The 25,291-nt window shown below is 40.9% G+C and overlaps 1 protein-coding gene across 1 annotated transcript in view; it reads left to right on the top strand.

The window, feature by feature from the left end:
• The first annotated feature begins 13,732 nt into the window (after positions 1-13,732).
• kcnh2b (potassium voltage-gated channel, subfamily H (eag-related), member 2b) overlaps positions 13,733-25,291 on the top strand; it is a 96,421-nt gene continuing 84,862 nt past the window's right edge. The window contains exons 1-4 of the mRNA XM_087174745.1: positions 13,733-13,882; positions 14,756-14,969; positions 15,369-15,700; positions 15,785-15,996. Coding sequence (XP_087030871.1) covers positions 13,744-13,882; positions 14,756-14,969; positions 15,369-15,700; positions 15,785-15,996 — 897 coding nt within the window. The 5' untranslated portion in view covers positions 13,733-13,743. The remainder of the gene's footprint in view (positions 13,883-14,755; positions 14,970-15,368; positions 15,701-15,784; positions 15,997-25,291) is intronic.

The following is a 25,291-nucleotide window of genomic DNA, read 5'->3' as shown; positions in this document are numbered from 1 at the left end:
GAGAGAGAGGGAGGGAGTGGGAGAGAGATGGAGAGGGCAACACAGCGGGCAGAGAAGCGCACAGAGAAATAACAGCCAGGAAAATGGAAAGGGTGATCAGCAGTTATAGAAAAGTAGATCTGTATATTAATTCTTGAATACAACATATAGTCGGCTTACATTCATTTATTTTACACAATACAGTGCATATGTATTTGTTTGTTTGCTTGATTTTATGCAAATCCCTCAGGACACGCCTGCCATCTGCCCATTGTGAGTCCTGGCCTTTGTGAAGGACCATGAAAACGACATGCAACCACAGAATTTTCCATTCAAATGAACTCCTCTGTTCATATAACCTCACCTGACCTCCACATGGCACTGTTCCCAACACCTTAGCCCTGCCAGAGCCCTGTCTCATGCACACACTCTTCACACACTCTCCTGCTGGTGTGTGCAGCATGTCTGCGTGATCTTGGTTTTGATCGGGGTTTGTGTTTTTTGCCTGTGAGCTCTGATATCTCTTTCCTTACTGATATGTGAGTGTTCGATGCTGAATAACGGCTCCAGCTGTGAGCTTTGAGATGCTTTGGTCAAGTACAAACACTCAGAAATTCCTCTTTATCTCAACTAAACTCTCTGAGGCTCATCCCCTGGAATTTTAAATGTACATACCTGTCCGGCTTGAGTGTGCATTCCTGCCTCTCTGTAAACAGTGAGGGAGCAGGAATGTCCGGCAGACAGGGACAGAGGAGGATGGGAATCATCAACATGTTAAATAGCTGCAGCCCTGGACAGGAAATGAAGCTTTGGTCTTCTCACTCTTTCTTTCTCTCACTTCATCTCTCCTCCACCTGCCTCACTCTGCAAAGTCCCATATTAAAAACAATATGGCCATGTAGGTGAAAATGTTCATTTAAACTCATAATGAAAGTGTTGGACGGAACAAACAAAATACAGCACACAACGATTTGTCATAAGGGTGACATTGTTGCCATGAGGTCATTAACAGGGTTTATCTTTTAGAGTATGTGGGCTTCATTATACCATTTCTTTTCTCCATTAATCAATAAATTGTTTGTTTTGTAAAATGTCCAAAAATGCCAGAATTTAAGGTGAAGTTGTAAAATATCTTTCACTAAACATCCAGTTTATTCTCAAAATACAAAGAAAAACAACAAATATTGACTGGAAAGCTGGAATCAGTTAATTTGCATTTTAGTTTAAAGACTTAAATGATTAATTGATTATCAGCGTTGTTGCAGACGAATTTTGTGTTGATTGAATAATCAATATTTAAATTTTTAATAAATATCAACAGCAAGTTTCAAGCCATTTAGTTTGTTATCAGGTAAGTAGGGAACGCCATGAGAGGGGCTAAAATCAATTAGTCACATTATGCATTATGCATTATATAATGTACACTTCAGTGTGTATTGTGTCTTATGTAATTTCAAACAGATTTCACACAGAATTATGGTGTTTTTACAGCACTAGCCGCTGTACGTTAGTTTCGTATTCATATGGATAAATGTACTCCTGGGTCTGGCAGCATGTCTGATGTGTGATGTTCACGATTGAAGGCTTTGGGTTTGTCCTTGATTCTGCATCCATTTTTCATCTTTGCACCAGCTTGGCCAGACTAGAGACATTAAGCTTTGACATCTGTTATTTCAAGCAGATCTAAATATTTGCTTGGCACCTTCAGTTTATTCTGGCACTAAGTTCTTCTCCAAAAGTCATTAAAAAGTCAAGTGTGACAGGATGTTTACTTTAGTGGGAAGGGTAGACAAACTGTTTACAATTCTCATTATTAATATACTAATTGACAATATGGCGCACTTTAATTCTTTCTTTAACTTAAAAATTCATGCTTTAATTAGTGTGTAGATTTCTTTTTGACACGTGAATTGTGTTGTTTTTAGCATTCTTGCTGATTAAAATCTACCACAGAGGTTTTCTTGATAAATTCTTAATCCGACACACGGGAGCTTTAAGTGAATGTTGCTGGTTTATTACTGACAGCCTCTTAACTGCAAACATATGTTGCGTCTTGTGGTTAAAATCTTTAATTTCAGGGCAATGTGTTAAATAACTTATGCTGTAAAGATACTGTGCAGCTTTTTAACAAGTGTTCATTGTATGCAAACACACTACTAATGTCTCTTATGTACATGCACACTCGCTGCACACTCGCTGCTGCTAACTCAGTGTCAAAAAGAAAATTGCACTTAGCCTACATGAAATAGTTCCTTTTCACTTCCTGAGTCTCTTTAATTGAAGAGGTTCAGTCAGAGAAGAGTAACATCAGCTACCTCTCTGCTAATGAGCCCTTTCTGAGGGAATCCACATTTGCGACGCTGTTAAACGTGGATGGAGCTTTAATTAACCCACCGTCAACATGTCGAACTAAATCCTGTCCAGAGAGTCTTTCTAGATTTTTTTATTTATCTTCGGCATGTCCTGGAAGTTCACGCTCCACCAGGTTTCAAACTGAGGATGAGGACTACGCTTTGATTAATTTGGCTCGCTGTGCATTGGTTTACTGACCCTAGTATGAGTGAGGAGTTTAAAACGTCTGATGGGCAGTCAGATGAATATATCACTCCACAAATTCTTTAATGTGCATGCATGTGTAATGATGGTGGTTTCAGAGGAGTCACAGTGATCCTCCAGCGCACCATGATGTAATTATTATATAGAATTATATAGAATTATATAGAACATAACCGACAGACAGACGCTGTGATGCGTGAATTTTCCTTCTCAAATGTTGAACATCTGAAACGCAGACATTGTACATCCAAAACATGTAACAACTTGATTTTAATTTCATCTCTCTTTCTAAAACCAGCCAACTGTGGAGTGAAATGTAGTGAAAATGCCCTTTCCTTTTGTTTTTCCTCCCGTTTGTGTTTTACGTCTCGTCAGCAGGAAGAAAATGTAATTGAACCGTGGGTTAATTAATGTGAGCTTTACCTGGATGGACCTCCGCGTATCGATGTCTCCTGACCTTTTTTGTCTTCTGGAGCTTTGAAACCCTCCCGACATGTAATCTGTGTGAACCCGTGTGTCTGCCTGTGCACACATGCATGGACGTTTGTGGCGTGTGATCCATACCTCTAAACGTGTGGGTATCAGGTGCTGACGTGTGTTTTTTTCACTTAATGGGCTTGTTGGACTCCATTCGACCAGGTTTGCGTGCCTGCGCTTCAGAGCTGACATGTAATTTGTTAATAGCAGTGCATGTGACGTGAGCAGGGTGGCGTGAACGAGACATCCAGCCGACTACGCTGTGTGTGTTTGACACCACAGTCTCACACAGTGTCACCTGTAGAGACATTTAGACAGCGTGGCCACTGATCCTTCACAGGTGCTTTATCATTCTGTCTCATATAGTAAAGACGCCTGACATCGCCAAACTGTCGGGTCACAGTTACACACTTTAGTGCATGTGTAAGTGGGTCAGTGTCTATAGTCTCATGTTATATGTTTAAACTTTGTGTATAGTTTTACAAACTCATCATCATATATATTGCACATTGATATGTTTTATAGATTGACCAATCATTCATTTCTGAGGCTGATATTAGTTTTTTTAATTTGTAATCAATATATAGACTATAGCGTTACAGACATTTATCAATATAATGCAATACAATTCAGCCACACTATTAGCTACACCATCCAAAATGATCATGAAGTTGATGATACTGGATTTTAGTGGTCAATACCAAAACTTCATATTTCAGTATTTGCCAATTATGATATACAGTAAATTTATATATATATATATTTACATAGGTAAACATTACAACAATCTTTGTGATAGTTTTGCATCCGTGTGGTTGTTGCGTGTTTCTTCATGGTTGTTTTGTGTCACTTTGTAGTCACGTTGCATCTCTTAGCTCCAGGGCCCAGTCTGCCCCCTTGGCTCTCTGGGCCTGGGCCTGGAAGGCAGGTTCAGTAATCTGTCCACGGCAGTGAAGACATGTTAACAGAATAATCAGAGGTGTGTACGCATTTTTAGGATAAATATTATTGAAAAGGATGGATAGAGAATGTGTGTGGTAGTTAGATAGTTAGACACTATAGAGGCATTGGTCATAGCCTCTGTGTCTACTTATGCAACATTGCTGTGAGCAAGGCCTCCCACCTGCACCTGTCCCGTCTTGGTCTTACTTGGAAAGAGAGCTCTTAGTAGCAGTTGTAAGTGTAATTCTGGAACTTGCACCCAGACCCTCTAGAATCATTAGATTTTGTGTAGTATAACATATCCCCAAACAACTAGCTCAGGTGGTAATCGGATAAAGTCAATTCTTAATGGTATTGTGTGATTTTATGTATGTGGTGGGATGAGGATGGGGACAGGGCACGACTGTGAACTTCTGACCACCTGATTACACTCTTTTATCGATGATGAAGTGTGAGTGTTAGTCTGGGACCTCAATCTGTGATCAGTCACCTGCCTCATTCTCTTACTCCTCCATCCCGTCAATCGAAGAGGGTGTAGAGGGGAGGACTTAATGGATGCTGTGGAGAGTGCTCTTGAATAGAAAACAAGCTTTTCACTAATAGTAAGTGGTAGGGAGGGAAGATGGAGGGAAGATGGAGGGAAGGAAAGGGTTCCAGAGACAAAACAGAATTACATTAGAATGATCTTAGCGTTTTCATGTTGTGTAATCATTGTCTTTATTCGTTTTGCCGTGAAATCAATAGGAAAAACCATTGAGCATGATGATATTTGAATTCATCACTTAGCATTATCTACAAACAAACATCTGTTTCACAGTCAGTGCTAGCATTGCAATTATCCATCACAAAAGAGACATCTTATCTTTTCTCAGCACCTCATCTAATCAGATTACAGTAGAAATATTCAAAAACCTGTCTCCCATCCCTGCATACTTATCCATTTTCATTCTCGGTTGCAAACACATGAATTTATATGGCAGGAAAAACTTCACTGAAATAGATAAAATATAGTAAATCATCCACACCTGATCTAAACACACTGTGGTGAATTACTGAGTAACCAGCCTGTTACCCGCTGGAGTTTTTGTCAATCCAATCATCCACCTGAAGGTTTTTAGACACCACCAAACAAACCAAGTGCAGGGCTCCACTCTCCACCAGCACACCTCATCCCTTATCCAGAGCAGGTGCCCTCGAGGACGGACAGCTGGTTTAATGGCTCCCGCATGGAGTCTGGAGCTTTGTCAGCTTCCCAACCATCCCGCACACATCAGCTCAGCTACATCCATCACATACACAACATCTTTTCTCATTTCTCGCCAACAGAGGGCAGAGTGAGTCGCCCAGTGTATCTTACGCAACAGAAATACATACACACACATTTGATAAATAGCAGGTACATGTTCAAATCATACAGGCATGCACATACAAACAAACACACACTCAACAGGAGAATCAATTACGATTACGCTACCACTTTGCTGTGTACACACAGCCAATTGGCTATTTGTCTCTATTACAGGTGAGGGAGGCTGATGAATTGTTGTCTGGAGTAGTTTGTCCTTCCACTGCTTCTCATCCCAAAACAATCTAGAGAAAGGTGCAGGGGTCAACTACGTGGCACTGGTGTGTGTGCGTGTGTGTGTGTGTGTGTGTGTGTGTGTGTGTGTTGTCAGTGTTGAGAGATGGAGTAATTACATCACTTATCAGAGGACAGCTGGTGGCCAAGATCAGAGGGTGTTGCAACACCAATATTACCAGCCTGTATGACATTCACACACAGAGGCAAATACCACTCGCACACATGCATCAATTTATTTTTTCATTCTGTCATCCAGCTTCCTCCTCACCCTCTCAGAACAACTCACCTGTATGAGTCTTGGTGCTGTGGGGAAGTAAAGCCACATGAAATCCACATCTCTCTGTTTCTGAGGGTGATAATCACAGCACGCCTGTGTGTGTGTGTGTGTGTGTGTGTGTGTGTGTGTGTGTGTGTGTGTGTGTGTGTGTGTGTGTGTGGTTGCATTTGCCACTATGCGTCCTACCTCAAAAGAAGGAAAAAGTTGTTGTGCCCTGCCACCTAGTGGTTCACTAGGACTGGTTTTTAGATTGAGGAAGATTGAACAATAATAATGTAGGTATAACATGCTGATAAAAACGGCTCATATTAGTGTGTTTAATGTGTACAGCACATTAAATGTTTTCTATTATTTTCCGCAGCAGAATATAACTAAACCCACCTGGGTCGTGCCGTTGCTGCACCTTGAAAATCTACTCCACCTTTCAGGACCTGTGGTGGATTGATCTGCCTCATGCAGTTTTCTGCTTTGTATCTGTACACAGATGGTGACAAAAGTGTAAAGCCTCACCACTGGTATTATTAGTTCAGAGATTTTATTCACAATCTTTCTTTTTTTGTACAAATTTTCTCTTCATGTGCACATTTTTTCTTACAACTACAAAGTTTTGAATGATTTGTGAATTTTAAAAGCTCAAACTCTTTTGGACCCCAATTTGAGCCCATACCTTTCCTCTTTAGTGCGTATTAGTTAAATTGAGATAAATCCTGTGAATGTAATTTATTTATCTCTGCTTGTACCTGTGCAGTGATTAATACACAGGTAAAACACAGGTGCATTTCTGAAGCAAACACAGCGTACAGAGCTGACTGGGTGAGGCACAGTGGGACAGCACTTATGATGACAGCAGGGGTTCCCCTGCGAGAATGACACAAGGCAGAGTTGGTCGAGGTTCGTTAATGTGGCTGATGAAACCAGACGTATTACTCTGCACCTCTGAGGGGGGATTCCGTTTTCGATCTCTCGTTTCCATGGAGGTCAGAGATGGCTTCATTAGCATTCTTGGAGCAGCCATGAATTCAGGGATTTGATGTTGCATCTCCACTGCCTCTGGAGCCAGTATCTTTTAAGTGAATCGCTTCACACCACAGAAACACACAACCACAAGGGTATTCTCTCCCCAGGCTCATTTCGTTCACAGTGTATATCCATCCACTTCTCCACCCTGTCATCGTGCAACTTCTGCACAAGGAAATCACTTTCCTCTCTACAAAAGCCTTTGATTTGATGCATAGCTTTCTTTCAGGCTATGTCTGAAATCATTCAATATTTATTACATGGTGTTTACTACATACTGTGTCCGCCAGTTAAAAACATATTTTTGGCGTATTTGTTTTAACCTTCAGTTGGTTGTGTATAGTTGATATGCAGTCAGGAAATGTGGATATAGAGAGACAGGAATGGCCGGACCTGAACTGTTGCTGTTGCAGTTTAAGTCCCTTATATGTGTCTTAGTCTCTATGCTGCTGTGACGCCCAGCGTGTTCGCTGTTTGGAAGTGTTGTTTGAAGGTCTGTTTAGAATTATAATTTTGTTTTTTATTAATTTTGCCACCTGAGACACTAAGTAGTCTCCGTATATAGTGAATAGTCCAGACAAGTCAGATTTATTTATTTAAAAACAACAAGAGTTGACCAAACTGCTTTTCAGAGGAAAGCAAACGGAATACAGTTAAATAATTTAAATAATTAAAAAATAAGCAAAAATAGATATAACTGTAAATAAGTGAAAGATTTCAGACACAACAACTGTGAGTCAAAGTTTTCAAGACACTCATAAAGTTTACTGTAATTTGCCTTAGACCACTGATTTAAAAAAATACAACACAACTCTGAGTATCTCTGTTCACCAGGACACTTTTACCCTGGTTTTTAAGATTTATTGTGCACGAGGAAGTCACACTATGTATGAACTTGTCAAGATCTTGTGATGCTCATTCATTGTCACTAAGAGTCAATGGAACTATGTACTTTATATTTTCCTTTTGATGAATGACACTTTCATGCAATTATGCAAGTGTGGTTGTCATCTTGGCCTGAGTGTTTCGGATTTAAGCAGAGTTTCTCTGCCTCTGATTACAGCCAGGAACATTACAGGCTCGGCCAGCTGGCCCACCGCCAGCCAGCCTCTAGAATATTTAGAGCCGTCTCTGTGGAAATGAAGATCTGAACTTTTTTTTATGCCAGAGTGATGGAGTGAAAGAGTGTGGCTGTGAATGAGACTCTCCGCCTTTTCTATTCACCTAGTCACTTTGTCAGTGTGTGTGTGTGTGTGTGTGTGTGTGTGGGGGGGTGTCGGGGGGTCTGTGTGTGTGATACAGAACAGAGCAGCTGAGAAGAGAGACAGCTCACATCCTTATCCACTTACATGTCTCCAGCTCGAACACACACACACACACACGTTCTCTGTCCCTTTGACTGTGATGGACTCTAACAGATTTCTAATGGATTCCAGATGTGATATTCCTGTCCTGATGTACCAGCAGCCTTTCACAATAAATGAATAAATCCATATGAATCCATGTTGTTTGCTAGTAGGAACAACTGTGGGTTATGTAATTGATGCTCTCTTTGACAACAATCTGAAAACTAATAAGAGCTGGAAATACTTTGTGCTCTGTAAAGCTGCCATCTAACTGAGTTTTGTTCTTTTTTTCTTGGAAACAGTTTGTGATTATCACTGAAAAATAAACAGCTTTTGTGAATTTGTTGGCAAAAAAGTCATTTGTGGCTGGCAGATGACTTTTTGTTTTCTTTGTAAAGCTTCTTCCACAACAGTGGGATTATTGGATTCTATAAAAAATATACTCACAGATTGTAAACCGTTGATCATATAGTTCTGTCACTATAGTGACCATGAACAGTTTTGCTCTGTCTTGTTGCACCATTGACAATAATGCTACTAACCTGTTTACAAGTGTGTAAAGACAGCTGTTGTCCACTAGGAGGAGCGGCTGCATGGCTTTACGGGGAGGCCTCCTGTGCTCTGGATGACGCTGGTAGAGTGTTTCATGGTAAAACCTTTTGAAAGTAGTGCTTTGTTTGCATTGGCATTCAGCAGTGGTACACAGGAAGTCAAGATGGGATGCTGGATCACCCTTCTGACTTCTAGAAATTTCATGTCAAAGAAAAAGGTTGGCAGTGAACTGACATCAGTCACCAAGAGTTTCTATGTTGTGGGAGAACCTGAAAATAATAATAACTGTAACCTATTATGAATAATTTGGGTTGCACTGTGTTAAATGTGTACTATACTATATATATGCTTGTTGAATGACATCCATGGAGGAACACCTTGGTAGAAATTCTTACACTACAGTGAACTGCATACACCTCACACCCCTGTGATAACTTCACCTCAGTACAGAAATGAGGAGCCAGTTGATCGAACTCTAATCTGTCCTTTAATCCACTTGCTCCCTAGCAGAGATTATGATCCTAGTTTCTAATCCAACACACTGCATGACGCCCTGTGGCTCACTGGAGAGAGAGCTGCTGGTTCACCTTTTTTTTATCTGTCTCAGGTTGAAAGGGTTAAAAAGATAAGATAGATGCAAAAACCTCCCTGACCTCTCTGGAGGAAGTGTTGAGCTTCAGAGTGAAGCGTGGTCTGACATCAGGTTAGTGGGGGCATCCAAATCTCTGTTTACTATTCCTCAATCCTCTCATCTCCTGCTAAGCTGGAAGAAAGATGTTCTTGAGCAGCTAATCCCTCCCACCTCGTGCCTCCTTACCCAGCAGGCAACAGTCTTCTGTACAGTGTGCTGCGGGTCAGTTTCCTTCACAATGAATGTAGATAACAGTGTCAGAACCAGCTGCTGATCCATTCCCACCCAAGCACTGGATACCTGCACTCGGGATTTCATCTATCCTTCTGTTGCTTTCCTCTTTCCTTCCTCCTTTTATGTTTCCATTTCTCTTTTCATCCAAGTTTTTGTTTTCTGTCATCTTCCCCTCCTACCTTCATTCTGTAAATCATCTCCTCCCTTCTCCCCCTTATCTTTGAGTCTCTCTTTGCCGCCCTCCTCTTCTTCATCCTACCGTCTAACCAAACTTTTTTACTAATTACCTTTTTCCATCCTCATGCCATTCCCTGTTTGCTTCCTTTCTGTTTCTTTCAGTTGACCCAGAATGAGCCATACCATGTACCTTGTATCATTGTTTTTAATCCACACGTGCACGCAAGAATTGTGGAGGCAAATGTTATTAGGCCACAGCTCTTGAGATTGAAGATGGATCTTAATCTTTTTCAGGGAAGCCAAAGATAAGACTAAATCCATGCTTGTGGTATCATAGATCTAAAACATTGTAATCCCTCTTGGAAGTGCATATACATTAGAGAATAAAACAACATTTCAATCTGACATTGACATTCCAGCTTGTCACAAAATCTTTAGATTAATTGACTCAATTCTGTGTCAACAGTGTTCACAAAATCTGATCAATCAATCAATCAATCAATCAAAAGAGAGAGTGCAATATTTTTACATTCAGTAAACCAGTCCCCCAAATAATCCAGCCTGACAACTGATGCAAGGTTTCAGTTTCTCACTTCCCCAACTGCGTCCACATAGGTGGCCATTTTTTGTGCATATTGTCACATATTGACCAGTTATCAAAATGTAAAAATAAATCGGAGTAGTCCATTAAACTGAAGTTCAGCAGTGTGTTTGGTCATGTAGCTGTAAGTGTGTTGACACTGCACCGTCCCTGGTCCACCAGGAGCAGTTTGCACTCTGTGCTTTTTTTGGATGTGTTTTAGTGCATTGTGATAATCTCCCAGAGCTTTGTAAATCAGCAACACTGAATCAGATTATCAGATGGTACATGCTGAATTGGAATACATCCAGGCGGAGCATTTAGATGAAATGGCATTGACCTGTTAACCTCAGAGCTCAATTCATTTCAGATGCTCTCGGAGGAAATCTTCTATAGTAGTGGATGGTCAACAACAAATAGGTCTGATGGGCCTAAAATATGTAGACTTAATGCTTGATCTTCACCACTCAGCCAAATTCAGGACACACACACACACACACACACTCTCAGATAAACCCACATGTACACTGGTGTGTGTTCATGTGTCCATGAAGACTTACAGTAGAGCACACTAGACAGTGAGCTCATACTCTGATCTGTGCATTCATGCATGTATGATTATTGTACATCATATGTCTATTTAAAGTAAACACACACACAGACACGCAAAAGATGTGACACAGGAGTGGAACAGAGTGAATGTTCCAGATTCATAAGAAGAACTGACACTAAACACTTGCAATGTATCAGTATTAGTATTAAGAACAATGAACTGAAGTTAGATCCTCTTTCTATTGACATTTAATCCTACATTGTAGGGTGTGTATACGCGTGCAAACGTGTGCGCTCCTACAAATCACATCTGTCATCCACAAACATCCATGACTGTGTTTTGTGTCGCAACAGAAACACAAAGACTCGCAGCTTTCTGCTTTCGCAGTTTGTCTGCTGGTCCAATCTCTGCACTGACAGCCACTGTAATAATACCAAGGTGTTTCTAAGATAAGGTCTCCTATGAATACACACACATGCACAACGGTCCAGAGAATATTCTCCACCTAGCAACATGGGATCAAAAATGAAAGTCCTCTAGAGGGAGGGCTAGTGCTTGAAATCCGTCTCTGATAACTGTTCGTGTGACAGTAATTAGAATCCAGTTTAATCTGTAATATGTAATTACTGTAAGTAATATCTACATGTTTACATGGAACAAGCACATATGTATTTTTTTCCAAATACATATATGCGATTGGTTTGACTTCCTTTACCACAAACCTGCTCTGCGTTATACATTAATATGATTTCACTTTTGTGTTTGTGCATATTAGCTGAATATAAATAACTGTATATGGGATGATTTTTTTTTTTTCCAATGTCATTTTAGCTTCAGTCGTTCTCTCCTCTCTTCGTAACTAGATTGTGTTATTGAAACAACCCAAAAAAACGTTTTAAAAATTGTCCCTGTGTGCTGCGGAGCTTTGTGAAGCAGCTTTACACATGATGCAGCGACACCTTCAGCGATTAAAAAGACTGCAAATGCAGTGTCATGGCTGTATCTTAGCTTATGAATGACTGGGCATCTACCTACACATGTGCACATAAGCATACACACACACAGACACACATGCACACACACACGCTGCTAGATATGGCCAGATGGTGTAATCCTTTAGTTTTCCCCGTGTTTCATATTTTTTTTTCCCCCCTCCTGTGTTGGGATTATGCTGTTGTCCAATCGGATTTCAGCCCACTCTCCAGTGATGATGTGAGATGAATGACGGGCGGGAGGGTGGGTGAGTAGGGCAGGCATGCAGTACACGTACTGTACATCTCATTGTACTATATACCAAGCTGGCTGTAAGCGCTCTGCTCTGACGAAAACCGCCTTGGCTGCCATTGGTTGAGCTGGTCACTGACTGTCACTGTCCAGGTAAGAGACGGGACGGGCCAAAGCCAGGAACTATGAGAGAAACAATTTAAGATCAGAAGGCCACTTCCAGCAGCGGCCCCTATGTCCAAGTTTAGAGGAAACAAATCTTAAAACAAGGATTATTGTGACAAACTGTAGTTCTATAGACAAATTCTCTAGAAGCCGAGCTTTTATTTTGACTTCACAACTTCTTTCTAGCTTGGTTTTATTAAGCTGTTAGGACAAGGGGTTGCCTTGCCTGCCTGACACCTCAGAGATAATGTTGAATAAATTTCTTACTTTTGAGAAATTACTGAAATTGCAGACATTTAATAGCTGTCTTTCTATATTTGTGCCACATAGATGGAGTTCTGTTTAAATATGCCGTAAAGGAATAAAACTTTCCACATGGACTGAAATCCCTTTGTAGTTTACCATTAATGTGACCTGGATCTGCATGTTGTAAGTTTTATCTTATTTTTACCTGCAGTTTATTACTAACGGTCGTTTGCTTTTTCTAAACCTGCTTGTGGAAGTTTCTGGATATTTTGAGTAGACATCTTTTCACTATGCAGTATTCATCTGCTGGAGGTTTTGGTATCCATTATGTCTCCTGCTGTATAATGCAGAGAGTAGGGGTAAAACCTCTTCAGCCATAGATTTCCCATGACACCTCTGGTATTTTTCCAAATCTGTGTTGATTGTGAAAATGTAGCACTACTGTAACTCTACCACTGAGGTGTTTCCAGATTGTGTTTCTGTAGTAGCACTGATTTTGTTTCATTCACTCCTGTAGGATCTTTTCAGTGTAGCCAATATTAAAATTAAAATGACAGTATCTTTATCATGTGTTATTGTGTGTGTACAAATATATTTTATTGCTTTTAAGGATCAGTTTCCTGGTGTCAAAACCAGAGTAGCAGCTCATCCTGTCTTCCAGTCCAGCTGGTATGTGCAGTGTATTCAGGCATGTAGACCTGATAGAAAGCTCCGGGCCACTTACTGTCATATGTAGTCTAATTTCATGCTTACTTAGCTGTTTTAGCACTTGTGGCAGATTAGCGAACGTGCCCAGCCCAGTATGGAACAGTGTGTGAGAGCTGATTAAGCGCAGATGCACATTTAATAAGGAGAGAGAATGAAAAAGTGTGTGCGTGAAAGTGGGCCTGTGTAATTAGGGCATATACATATGCTTACAATGACGGTGTGACATGCACGGGTGCATCTGTGACCACTCATAATGCACATGACTGTTTCTGCACACACTTTAAAACAATGGTTGAACTCGTGTTGTATATAAAGAGTCAATTCTGCTGCTGTTCATGCTAATGCTGCTACCAGCAGTAACCTGACCGGGGTTGGATGCTTTAATCCCAACTCTAAAACAGTATATACTTCAGCACGGCAGGGGCCGCCGTCAAATACAATCAGTCTGACTGAGCTTTATCCATATCTCTGTCCACACAGGTCAGTGCTTCCTGTGTATGGTGGACGTGGTGCCAGTGAAGAACGAGGATGGTGTGGTGATCATGTTCATCCTCAACTTTGAGGTCATGTCAGAGGACACACTTCAAGACCACAAACAGGAGCTCAACCACCGCCTGCCCACCTGGCTTGTCACTGGTAACTACTGACTAACCTTGTTTCTTTGTTTCCTGCTTTCTGTTCTGCGCTGATGTTTGAGAAACTTTGTAAAAACAGAAGAGTCAAGTTTTCAATTTGTTTAATTTTTTTAATGAAAAGTTCATAAAATCATTAATAAGCCTATAAATGACATTAACTGTTAGTAAAGTAGTGCAGTAGGTGCACAGACTGTACAGAAAAATAAATAAATAAAATAAATATCAGCTGCTGATTCACACACTGTTTTGGAAAATTAATATTTTGACTTGTTCAGCGCTTCAAACCTTGTCCAACACGCCGCTCTGGACATTTACATTTCTTTTTCATTAACTGAAGAGGCGACAACCATCACTTTAAATCACAGGGATCATTTGTTCATTTTATTGGCAGAAAGGCCAGGCGGTTCAGATATCTGCCGAGTACATTTATTCCTGTGAATCCTGGGTATTTGTGTGGGATCAGGTTTGACAAAACGCTGTTGTTTTTTTTTTTTTTTCATGAACTGTCTGTGCACTTAATGTTCCAGAGAGATAACCCCGGGGGGGCAGGGTCTGAAGTAGGACAGTGGTTTGGATGTCTGTCTCTCTCTCTCTCTCTCAGCCAAATTCCTTATTTTTAACTTTGTGGCTAAAACCAAAAACCAATCAATGTTACTGTCCCAGATTCAAGTAGATTGTTTTTGAAGCTGTATTTTGAAGGTCTCAAATCTCCCTCTCTCCTAGCATGACCTCCATTACAATATCCTTCCATATCCTCTCTCTTGTTTCTCTTTCTTTTGCTCTTCATTCCCGCCACACTTTAATATTAGAACTCCACCCGTCACCCTGCAGCCAACGAGTCTTTCACTCCACCTTCTCCTCTTCTCTCCACCAGGTCGTCCACGAGGCTTCAAGCTGCGTCTCCCCCTGCTGCGCTCCCTGTCCAACAGTAAAGTGTCTCTGGACGACACAGAGGCCTGTCACATCCCCACTGCCACGCCCCTGCCGCTGCACCCGGACCACCACAGTCGCGAGTCCTTAGGCTTGGGGGAGTTCCTGCCCCTCCCCCCCTTACCACCAAACCACCAAGAGCAAATCAGTGGAAGCAGGTAGGCCAATCAAATCTGGAGTGTCTGTGTACAGTCATTTGAGCTCGGTGATATAGAGCAACTTTCTGATGGGATTCCTACTGTTCTGGTGAATGTTTGTCTGGCATTGTTGTGACTCTCCCAGGTTCATTCACTTTCAGATATGAACTTTTGTCAACAGAAAGAAATAGTATGAAATAAGAATACACCACAACTAATTTTAATTCCTTCTTAACATTGAAACTCTTTGTTGAAAATTCACCTTAAATGCTTCATGCTAGCAAATTTTCTTGTCCCTCTAGCCCCCCCAGTGAGGTCAAAGGTCACTGTCAGCTAAAAATAGCGGCATTCTGTTTTGCTTAGTTTTAGCGGACACTTGCCACCTTCTTAATACTCATTGTGTTCTTTTCTGTTTCCCAGGTCAGCTCTACAGAGTTGGCCAGAAGACCGCCGGGAGGACCAGCACACCTTACTGGGCTCTGGGCCTCCTGTACCTCCTCCTCCGCCTCCTTCGCACGGAGCCCGCCTGGTGGGTCCCTTCACCCAGTCATCGCCCTGCGTAGCGCCCCACCACCGCCTCAGCCTCAACCCGGACGCCTCGGGCTCTAACTGCTCCTTGTCGCACAGCCGCTCACGAGAGAGCTTCCACAGCATGCGTCGTGCGTCCTCTGTAGACGAGATTGAGGCCATGAGGCCCGACTGGGACAGAAAGAACCGCAGAGCGAGTATTCGGCTGGGCAGCAGCAGCACTGGTAAGAAAGAGGAAGCAGAAGAACAGAGGGCCCTTTCTATTATCTGCTTTGATTTTTACTTGTTTCCCTCGTGTGTGTTTGCAGGTGCAGTAAACAGTAAATCCAACATACTGAACTCCACATCAGACTCGGACCTCATGCGGTACCGAACCATCTCCAAAATCCCTCAGATCACCCTCAACTTTGTGGATTTCAAACCCGACCCGCTAATTGCCCTGCCCACCGGGGAGATGGACATCATAGCTCCTTGCAAACTCATCGACCGGACGCACAATGTCACAGAGAAAGTCACGCAGGTAGGACACAGTTCATGTTTGAGTGTGTGGTGTTCAGCGCAGGGAGAGGGGCTGTGCTCGTATTATTTGTGAGGCTTTCAATCCATGTCAACCAATCTGAGCTGATGATACACTTATGGTTCAGACTTTGAGCTTTTTCTATTCCCTGCTGCAGTCATGCTGAACCATACTGAAACCACTTACAGTGATGACAGTTACAGTGGTCAGCGGCGTACATGGGGTAGAGTCATTTCTATACAAAGGCTGTTTTAATGTTTAAGCTGTCTGTTTCATGACTTTATATTCATGTAATGAATACCCAAGTGTCAATTAGATGGTAATCTGCATGAGAAGTAAAGAAAAAATAATTATCAATAAGCTTATAGTGATTAATTTGACTCAGACATACGTGATGAGCAGTTTCCACAGTACTTAAAATGTGTTTGTGCTCGTGTATTCACTTCTGCATTCAAGCAACATCCGTGTGTGTGTGTGTTTACTCTCGAACAGATATGAAACTATGCCGAGATAATTTAATTTGGTCCTGCAAGATACTTTCATTTGCTGTAATCTGACTGGTCTTTCTGGGGAGATAATGCTCGTAGTACCAGCTCAATTGAGTGAGAATGAAACTGATTGAGTTCTGATGAGATGATGATGGAGGGTTGCATGCTGGTGTTCCAATTACCAGGAAGTGACTGAGAGAAACAGCAGCGCTTTCACCTGCTCACGCTCTCAAAGCTTGTGTTCTCCCAAACTCCTGTTCGGATGGATTTCTTTAATTGACAAATATGATAAATAAGATCTTTTTTATTTTAAGGCAGACGAGCTGCGAGTTGTCCCTGTGGCTGGAATTTCATATTGAGAAGTGATTTTTGTCCAGATTCACCACCTGTGATTTTTTTATATTTTTTTTTACCACATTTGTTAAAGAAAGCATTTGTCAAAGTAATTCAGCTGAGGAGACAGAAGAGTCGACCATATGGAGAGAAGGAAAGTCTGCTCTGACCTCATTGTTGCTTTTTCTGTTGCACAAAAAGCAGTCACATTTAGCAGCCAAGTAAAGAAGAAATCTCAAATTATAAAAGCTCCTTTTTCATGTCTTTGTTGTCAGAGGAAAGCTTTATTGAGGGAAAGGATCGTACAAACAAGGTGGTTTTGTGAGGAGGGTTTTTTTGTCTACTTGTGCAGAAAGTTTAACTTTAGTATTCAGCCTTTTTTAATCAGAGGAAGACGTCTTCCTGCGAGCAGGTTAATTAGGATGTTCCATCACAGAGCATTTTTCTGCTTTGTGCTGAGAGCTTTTGAACAGTCTTCATTTGATGAACACAACAAAAAGAAACGTTTGTAGTTTGTGTAAGCAGACTTTTATTTCATCAACTTTAGTGTTAGAGTTGAATAACACTCTACACTTTTACATTTCGTCTCTCTTTCATTGCGTTACTGTGTCACTTTCTCAGATTGATTGTCAAATTGACGTCAGCTCCATGCAGATTAATCAGTTTGCTATTAAAGCCCATATCTCCTGTGTGTTTTATACAACTGTGATGAACAGCAGGGGAAAGGATTATAGAGAGAAATGTGCCATAAACTTACAGCCATCTGACAAAGACGACATCTACACCCCTAAAGCAGTGACACTGTATAACAGCCCACACTGTAAATCTGTGTCACCTGATGTTCTTTGATGCCATTTTTAAAAATGAATGATGATTTGATTTTCGTAAACACCCCTGTAACTCTTCTTAAATGTCTCTCATTTATCACGACCTGATTTTTGAGTATCCAGGTCCTTCCTATTATTATTGGTTTGTCAGATTTATTGTTGGAATACAGTTGTAATGTGCATTTTTTACTTTAAAACATGCATGCATGTCACAATATGAAGACATGATATTGACAGATTGTTCCGACTGTTGAAATTTAACTCTCATGTGCTTCTATGTTTATTTAAGTAATCTTTCTTAAACACAATACAATCATTTTTGAACCCAACAGAAAAAATAATGATTAAAGTTCTTCCTACATTCAACCTGAACTGCAAAACAACTAGGTTGCTATGTTGAACACTGAATGACTCCAAATGATATTCTCTTAATAACTTAAATGATGGTCTGTAGAATGAAATTATGATTCATGCTCATACTCATACTCATGTATTGCACCTTGCACCAAAGAAGGTGGGCCAGACCAGCTGGACGTCCTTCCTGATTCTAATGTGCATGACTTTAAAAATTTAATGGCTTGTGGATCTCTTCTGGTTTTTGGTGAATAGAGGGGGACAATATTGTCACCCAGATGGCAACAGTTTAAATGAAGAGGTGGGGGGTGGGGGGTGGGGGTTGCCTCTTGAGACCCACAATGTTGTTGGACTTATTCATCATTCTGTTTCTGTGTTGTTCTAACATGGAGACCCATGTTGGGAGGTGAGAGATGAACGAAGAGCAGAAAGATTAAGTTAAGCTCTGTTAGGACTGCGGTCAACGTCGAGGCACTGAAGGGGAATATGAATGATCTGTTCTTTCATATTGTCTGAGTGAGTCATCACGTCCTTTCTCTCTAAGTATCAGCAGAGAATAATCCAAAGTTGATGATGCAATACAATATAAACTTAATGCAATCATGCTATACAGTATGTGAGGTACAGTTGGCAAGGTCACAACATAACCCCGGTGGCTGTGTGTGTGCGTATGTATGCATGTGCATTAACCTATAATGCATACTGTATTTATGTTATAGTGCAGATGGAGGAAACCGCACCAGCTGTGTCTCCACATGCTATGGACTGCTATTTATAGAGAGAATGGAAAATCACAAAAGAGCTGCATTTTCATTTTAATGTGTACCCACTCTTTTCTTCTGTTATCTATTTCTTTTTTCTTTATTTAAAGTAGAAATCAGTAGGTGTTAATGGGGAAGCCAGTGGAAAGAAAAAGAAGTGCAGAAGTCGTGAATTCATAATAACCTCACAACAGGTGTTTTTTTAAAGTACTACTTGCTGCCCCCTGACTGTCCTGTGAGTTAAAAAGTTGTGTTTTTTTTCACATGAAATACAGAGTGAGAGATAATCAGCTATACCTACAACTGAGCTCTGTATAATATATTATTGGAATAGCAGCTCTCATTACCGCCCGTGGCCTGAAGATGGCAGCACCATATCAGGAAGTGTGATGACAGGCGTCAGCAATTCCTCAGAGGGGCAGAGAAGAAGATGTTGAAAGACAAACAGGGCTGAATAATTTAGGTGTTCCATAAAACATCTGACACCCTGAACAAGAAGAACACATGCACATTCTCTCCCTCTCATTTGGAATGACTTCTGGCACTGTCCCCTTTTCCAGCTCTCAACGTTGGTTCTTGCCTCATGACCAAGCTGCTTGCGCTCAAGCTGGCTCATGAATGTTAACTCGTTCAGCTTTGTGCGCATGTAAATGGCTGGAATGTACATGCTCCAGTTGCCTTTGAAATGTAAATGTCTGTCCTCAGTTGGCATTAGCATTAGCATTCTCTGCTCATTTTGACATGGCAACAATCTATGCCTCTGTGTGAGCTTTTTATAAAGAGCTGCTTAGTGCATGTGACCTGTAGTTGACACATTACTCAGTCTGAGACAGGAGCCTGGATGGATGGATGGATGGATGGATGAATGTGGAGGAGGGGCGGAGAAGATTCTCAGAGAGAGGAAGGTCTTCAGTGAGATGCATGATGGGTTGTGTATTCCACTGAACAGTGTAGAGAAAACTGGGATCATGCCTCAGTGCACACTTGGACACACACATATAGACTTTGGAGACACTCATAGCTTCTATGACTATGGTCCCGTCCTATAGGGGACACTTGACTAGCTACACACTCTCAGTTCTCATACAATATTCCTGACACACACACAGCTCCATACATGGCATTCCACGTGAACACACACACTAAAGCAAACTCACATACACCCTGACGCTCACACACAAACACACGCTGCCTCTCCACTCAAGCAGCCTGTCACATCCAACCCCACAGTGAAATCCAATGGAGGAATGGATGGCACACAGCGCGCCCAGCAGCAAAGCGGTAGGATCCTTCTCCATCTTCTTAAAAATCTAAAAGAGAGTTGTGCAGCTTTTGTTAGAAGTTTGAGGTTTGGTGCCTGAGCATGGAGTTACTGTACCTGCTGTGTTGTTCAGTTTTCAGTGGAGAAGGATGAGAGGGTTGAAAACATAACCGAAACTGTGAGTCGGTCAAAAAGACTGAGAGAGTTTTCTTCTCATTTAAAATGTTGAGGAAGAAAAAAGATGAGATGTAGAGGGATTCCCTCCAGCAGATAAAAGAAGTGATTGTTGGAGATCTTTTTGAGGTGTCTGATGAAGATCTAAGAGTATTATAAGAGTTTATTTACTACTTGTGTGTTATAATCACCAGAATCACTTTAGTTAGTGTTCAAGCCTTAAAAGCTTCGCCATGTAAACAACTTTAGATGTTAGTGACACATGGCTAATGGTGTTTTTCTTTTACCTACTGGATGACTTTAAATAAGTGTATAATACAACTGTTTACACATTGTGACATTCAGTAATGATTAGTCATTATTACTGTAGGTTGTATTTGTTACAAATATCGTCTATAATTTGAATTTTCTTCCTCGTCTTACCTTTATTTTTCAGGATTAAGTATCTAAAAATGAGGTTACAGCATCAAATCTGGATTATACTGCAAGACATTTTTTCAGTAATCATTAATCACGATGCAACAATGATTACAGTTTTGTATGCTTCGTTCTTCTGTATTTCCAGACTTTAACAGGCATTTCAATGTTTTTCAAGGATTGGAATATTGTTCACAGCACTTTGATTTATCCTTGTTGTGCTCACTTGTATTCACACTCTTCTAGTTTCCTGCTCTGTTGTTTTCTTACGTGATAAAAGTAAGAAGTCAAACTGTCATATTGTTGTATGGCTGATCCAATTTGCCTTTAGGGGGCTGTGTGATGAGACCAAGGTCCATTTACAAATTAGAAGCAGTGCAGGATCTCCGCTGGAGACACATTCTTTGTTGTACTTTGACGAGATTCAGCCACAATTAAGTCGCACATAAAAAGTCCCAAAAATTTGGTTAAGAATCTTCAAAGTGTTGACACAAAAAGTTGGAACAATAGACGACATGACAGTCTCGCAAGTTTATTGCTGAGCACCGTGGTGGAGAAATCGTGGATGGGGTGGCAAAAAATAGTCTCAATTAAAATGATTTATATGGTTAGTTTCTCGGAGCCAGTCGATTCCTTTCCTCTCCCTGCTGAGGCGCTGCGACTTAGACTCAAACTGTTCTCATAAATCATCAAAAAGTGGTTATTTTTTAAAAATGTGTTACATTTTACATTCGTCGCCATGTGAAACTGCTGCTACTTTGTGAATCCGGAGTATATTGGGTATTGGTGCAGGGTACTGCAATGAGCCACTTATCAAAGAACACCTGTTATGTCATTATAGACTTACATTACATTAAATGGAAAGTGCCCTGTTTATATTTCTTTAATGAACTGGATTTACAGGGAATGAGAGGAGCAGAGCTCTGTGGGGAGGGCAGGAGGAGTGTGTCACATCTTTACTGTACTCATGTGGGTGTGTGTTTATTCACTGTATGCATCTGCCTGCGATGTGAAAATGCATAATATATAAGTTTGTATGTATATGTATGTCTCTTGAGTGCCTTTTGGGGTGGGCTGTACAATGACTCAAGCAGCTATGTGTACCAAAAAAAATTCTTTACATTTTAATATATAATGTGATGCCAGTGCAAACTGCTCATACATCATAGTAATCTCTGCATATATTATGTGGTTTAAAGGGATATTTTTGTAGTCTGTGACATACAGAATGTTTCCTGTTTGCTATATTAGTTTTACAACCTTATTGGCTTTTCTTTTAGCACAAATAGGTGCCTGATTTTTCTCCTAAGTGGCATTAGACGGCAAATATTTTCAGCCGAAGGCTTTTGACAACATCTATGACCAGACATTCATTCATTCATTCATTCATTAGCCTTACCGCTTTATCCTTTTAGGTTCGCAAGGGGGCTGGAGCTAGTCCCAGGTGGCATTGGGCGAGGGTGGGGTACACACACACAGAAAAACAACCATGCTCACATTCACAACTACGGGCAATTTAGAGTCACCCGTTAACCTGCATGTCTTTGGATTGTGGGAGGAAGCCAGAGTAAATGCAGAAAAACACACGCAGGCACGAGGAGAACATGCTAACTCCAAACAGAGAGGCGCCAGCCAGCAGGTTCTTGCTGTGAGGCAACATGCGTATCACTGCACCATTGTGCCACCCATGACCAGGCATATATTTCCTAATATATGGGTATCTTCATTAAAACTGGAATTGCACAAAATAGGTAATACATGATTCATGACTGTTCTGTATGTCCCTTTATGTTGTCCACATGTTCCTACTTTCCATCTGCACTGCACCTAATAAGTTGTACACAAGTGATGGCCACTCAAACTTTGTGGCAACCCACTTAGTAAAGCTGAGATTCCTCAATTAGTTGAAAGTTTGTCGAGTAAAACTGGAACAATCTTAGAATGAAACCTTAATTATGCATTGGGGGAAAAAAGCTGCAAACCATGTTTTGTTGGAGGATTAAAAATATGACAGAGACTTTGATCAGAGTTCATTATTCCTGCCACCGCCTCATTCATGTTTGCTAGTGACTGCAGCCCCTGTTACTCAATTAATTTAATTCCCTACTAGTCAAAGTCTGAGTCACATTTGCATAGGGCCATGAGTATGCATGAGCTTTCTAAATAGTATATGACGTGAATGATTCAAAAGCAGGTATTTTTAGCAGTGCCACATGTTTTTTGCTGAGAAAGCGCCAGGGGGGGCGCAGGGCTCCAATGTGACTCTGGTTGTTTTGGTGAGAGATGCACCTCTGGCAAAGTCCCACAGCAGGGCAGTGTCCGTTAAATAGGGCAGAAATTAGTAGAAACGAGGGGTTTTATCGTCTCCAATATGCTCTACCCAGCTGTGAATCTGTTTCAGGCTGATGGTTTCAAAGACGTGTGCAGGTGTTAATCCTTTCATTTCTTACCCTTCTTTGTGTCACAGTGGTAGCCATTATAATTCCTTTATGTATTTATTCTGCGTATATAATTTTGTTTTGTGAGGATGGCTTTCAGACATGAGTCCAAATTGCAGCAGTAGATCTCGCTGTAAAACTGAGAGCACAGAATAATGGATGTCCATAGATGTTATGAACTTTATTCATCTCCAAATAGAAATAACTTCTGCACCAGGAAGACAAAGGAAATAGGATTTATTTAGGCAATTTGCTGTTTGAGCCTGCAGCCATATTCTATAGCTGAAGTAACCATTTTCCTGTTTGCAACACATATCTTAGATAGCTTTTTTGTTTGCATTCAAATTGCCCTATTGCCTCTTAACGTATTGGATTTCTGTGTCTAATGTGACAGTATGATACCATTTGGTGAGAACTGCACATGTGCGGTATCGCCGATGCCTGGCTCCGTCAGGTAAATGAGCTGGAATAGAGGAGCGTCTGGGAGCATGTGACGCATTCAACCTGCAGAACTGTAATTTAGCCGCCCACTCAGAGGCTCTGCCTCAATACCTCAAACTGATTGAGTGCTTCCTCCATGTGAGTTCAATGACCCACAAAGAAAGAGAGCATGTTGTCAGTGTCTTGGAGCAACTTGTATCCACCAAAAGGTCCAATTCACATGGAACTACACTCTACAGGCTTTGTTAGGTCACTGTTTCAGATGTACAGTGATTACAATCCTGTCCACATCTGTCTTGTGTCATTTTCACAGACATTCTCTGTGACAACGAATAATGAAATGCCAACCAAAGAAAAAGGTCCAGTGTGAGTGTTGTGTGTTGCGTGAGCTAGTGTAGGATGAAGTGGATTACATAAAGCATTAATCATCCTACTAAGCAGCTAGGATACTACTGGCTGTATCAGAGTGTAAACAATCACAATATTAATTGTATAACCTGGTCACGTGACTCTGGGAAGTCTGGAACTGGAGCAGGTAATAACAGAGTTATTATATAGGTGAAGTTTTGTAATTAATCCATGAATCTTAATGTTAAAACAGAAGCCTGGTGTCAGAAGTGACTTTGAATGTATCGTCTCTATTGAACAAATGTGCTCATTCTCAAGCAGCTAATCTATATCACACTAATCTTTTTCACTCTCCTGCTGCTGAGAGCGACCCCATTCAAACAACATTAGAGACATCGATTTGGCCATTTGTAACGCTCTACATAACGTTAGTTGGTTTCAAGTAAATGTTGGTGCGTCTTTGAAACATGGTGACACTTTTCAATGAGGACTTAAGGACAGTCGCAGTTACGTTGAAGTGAGATGGAAAGTCTTCCAGGATTAACAACAGACTAAATAAGTTCAGTTTTGGGTAGTAGTTTTTATTTCTGCAGCTTTAATGTAAAGTTTGACAAGGGATACATTCATTAGTTCTTTAACTGAAATGATGAAACAGAGTAATAAAAATGTTGAGATAAATGTCACAACAATAAAAGATTTTGGGAACTTGTCTTAATGCAAAGTGTATAAAGGAACCAATAGAAAGAAGAACAGCTCATTACAATACCATAAAATATGATATTTCTTTATGAGAAAATATCTGTCATCATTCTTCACCTATTAGTTATAAAGCAGACTCTTTGTTAGTGTGTGTGTTTGTGTGTACCTGTGTGTACCTGTGTGTACCTGCTCAGCAGGAACTGGCTAACTGAATCTGTCTGGCTCTAATTCGCACCCAGGCAGGAAGGCTTCTCAATCTGTTTGCAGTTTGATTGAACGCCTTTTACCACTGCTGGAAGGCTACCTCTCTGTCTTCATCCTACACACACACACACACACACACACACACACACACACACACACAAACAAACACACACACACACACACACACACACACACAATGTATGGCAGACTTTTTTGAAAGCGAGAGCCACGGAGTGAGAAGCAGAGACGGAAGAAGGAAGAATGGATGGAGGGGTGTGAATAGGAAAAAGAAAAAAGGTGAGGAAAAGAATGAAGTAAATAAGACGCAAAATACTAAAATGAAAAAGGAAATTAAGGGAAGATGGGAGAAAGGAAGGAAGGAAACTTAACAGGAACAAAAGGAGGAAATAGACATGTTATGTAAAAGACAAAAGAGAAGGAGTGAAGACCACATAGAAGTAAAAGTTCAAAGAGGAACAGATGAAATATTCAAGGTCATTCAAGGTCACCCAGTCTGCTCCCACACCTTCGTGCACTCTGTCCCTCCCTCCCT

The sequence above is a fragment of the Seriola lalandi genome, unplaced genomic scaffold, assembly GCF_002814215.2.
Source record: "Seriola lalandi dorsalis isolate HSWRI2012SDOR001 ecotype SW California unplaced genomic scaffold, Sedor1 jcf7180002054378, whole genome shotgun sequence".
NCBI classification, from domain to species: Eukaryota; Metazoa; Chordata; class Actinopteri; order Carangiformes; family Carangidae; genus Seriola; species Seriola lalandi.
Note: the sequence above shows the minus strand (reverse complement) of the source record. Positions and strands in the feature narration are given on the sequence as shown.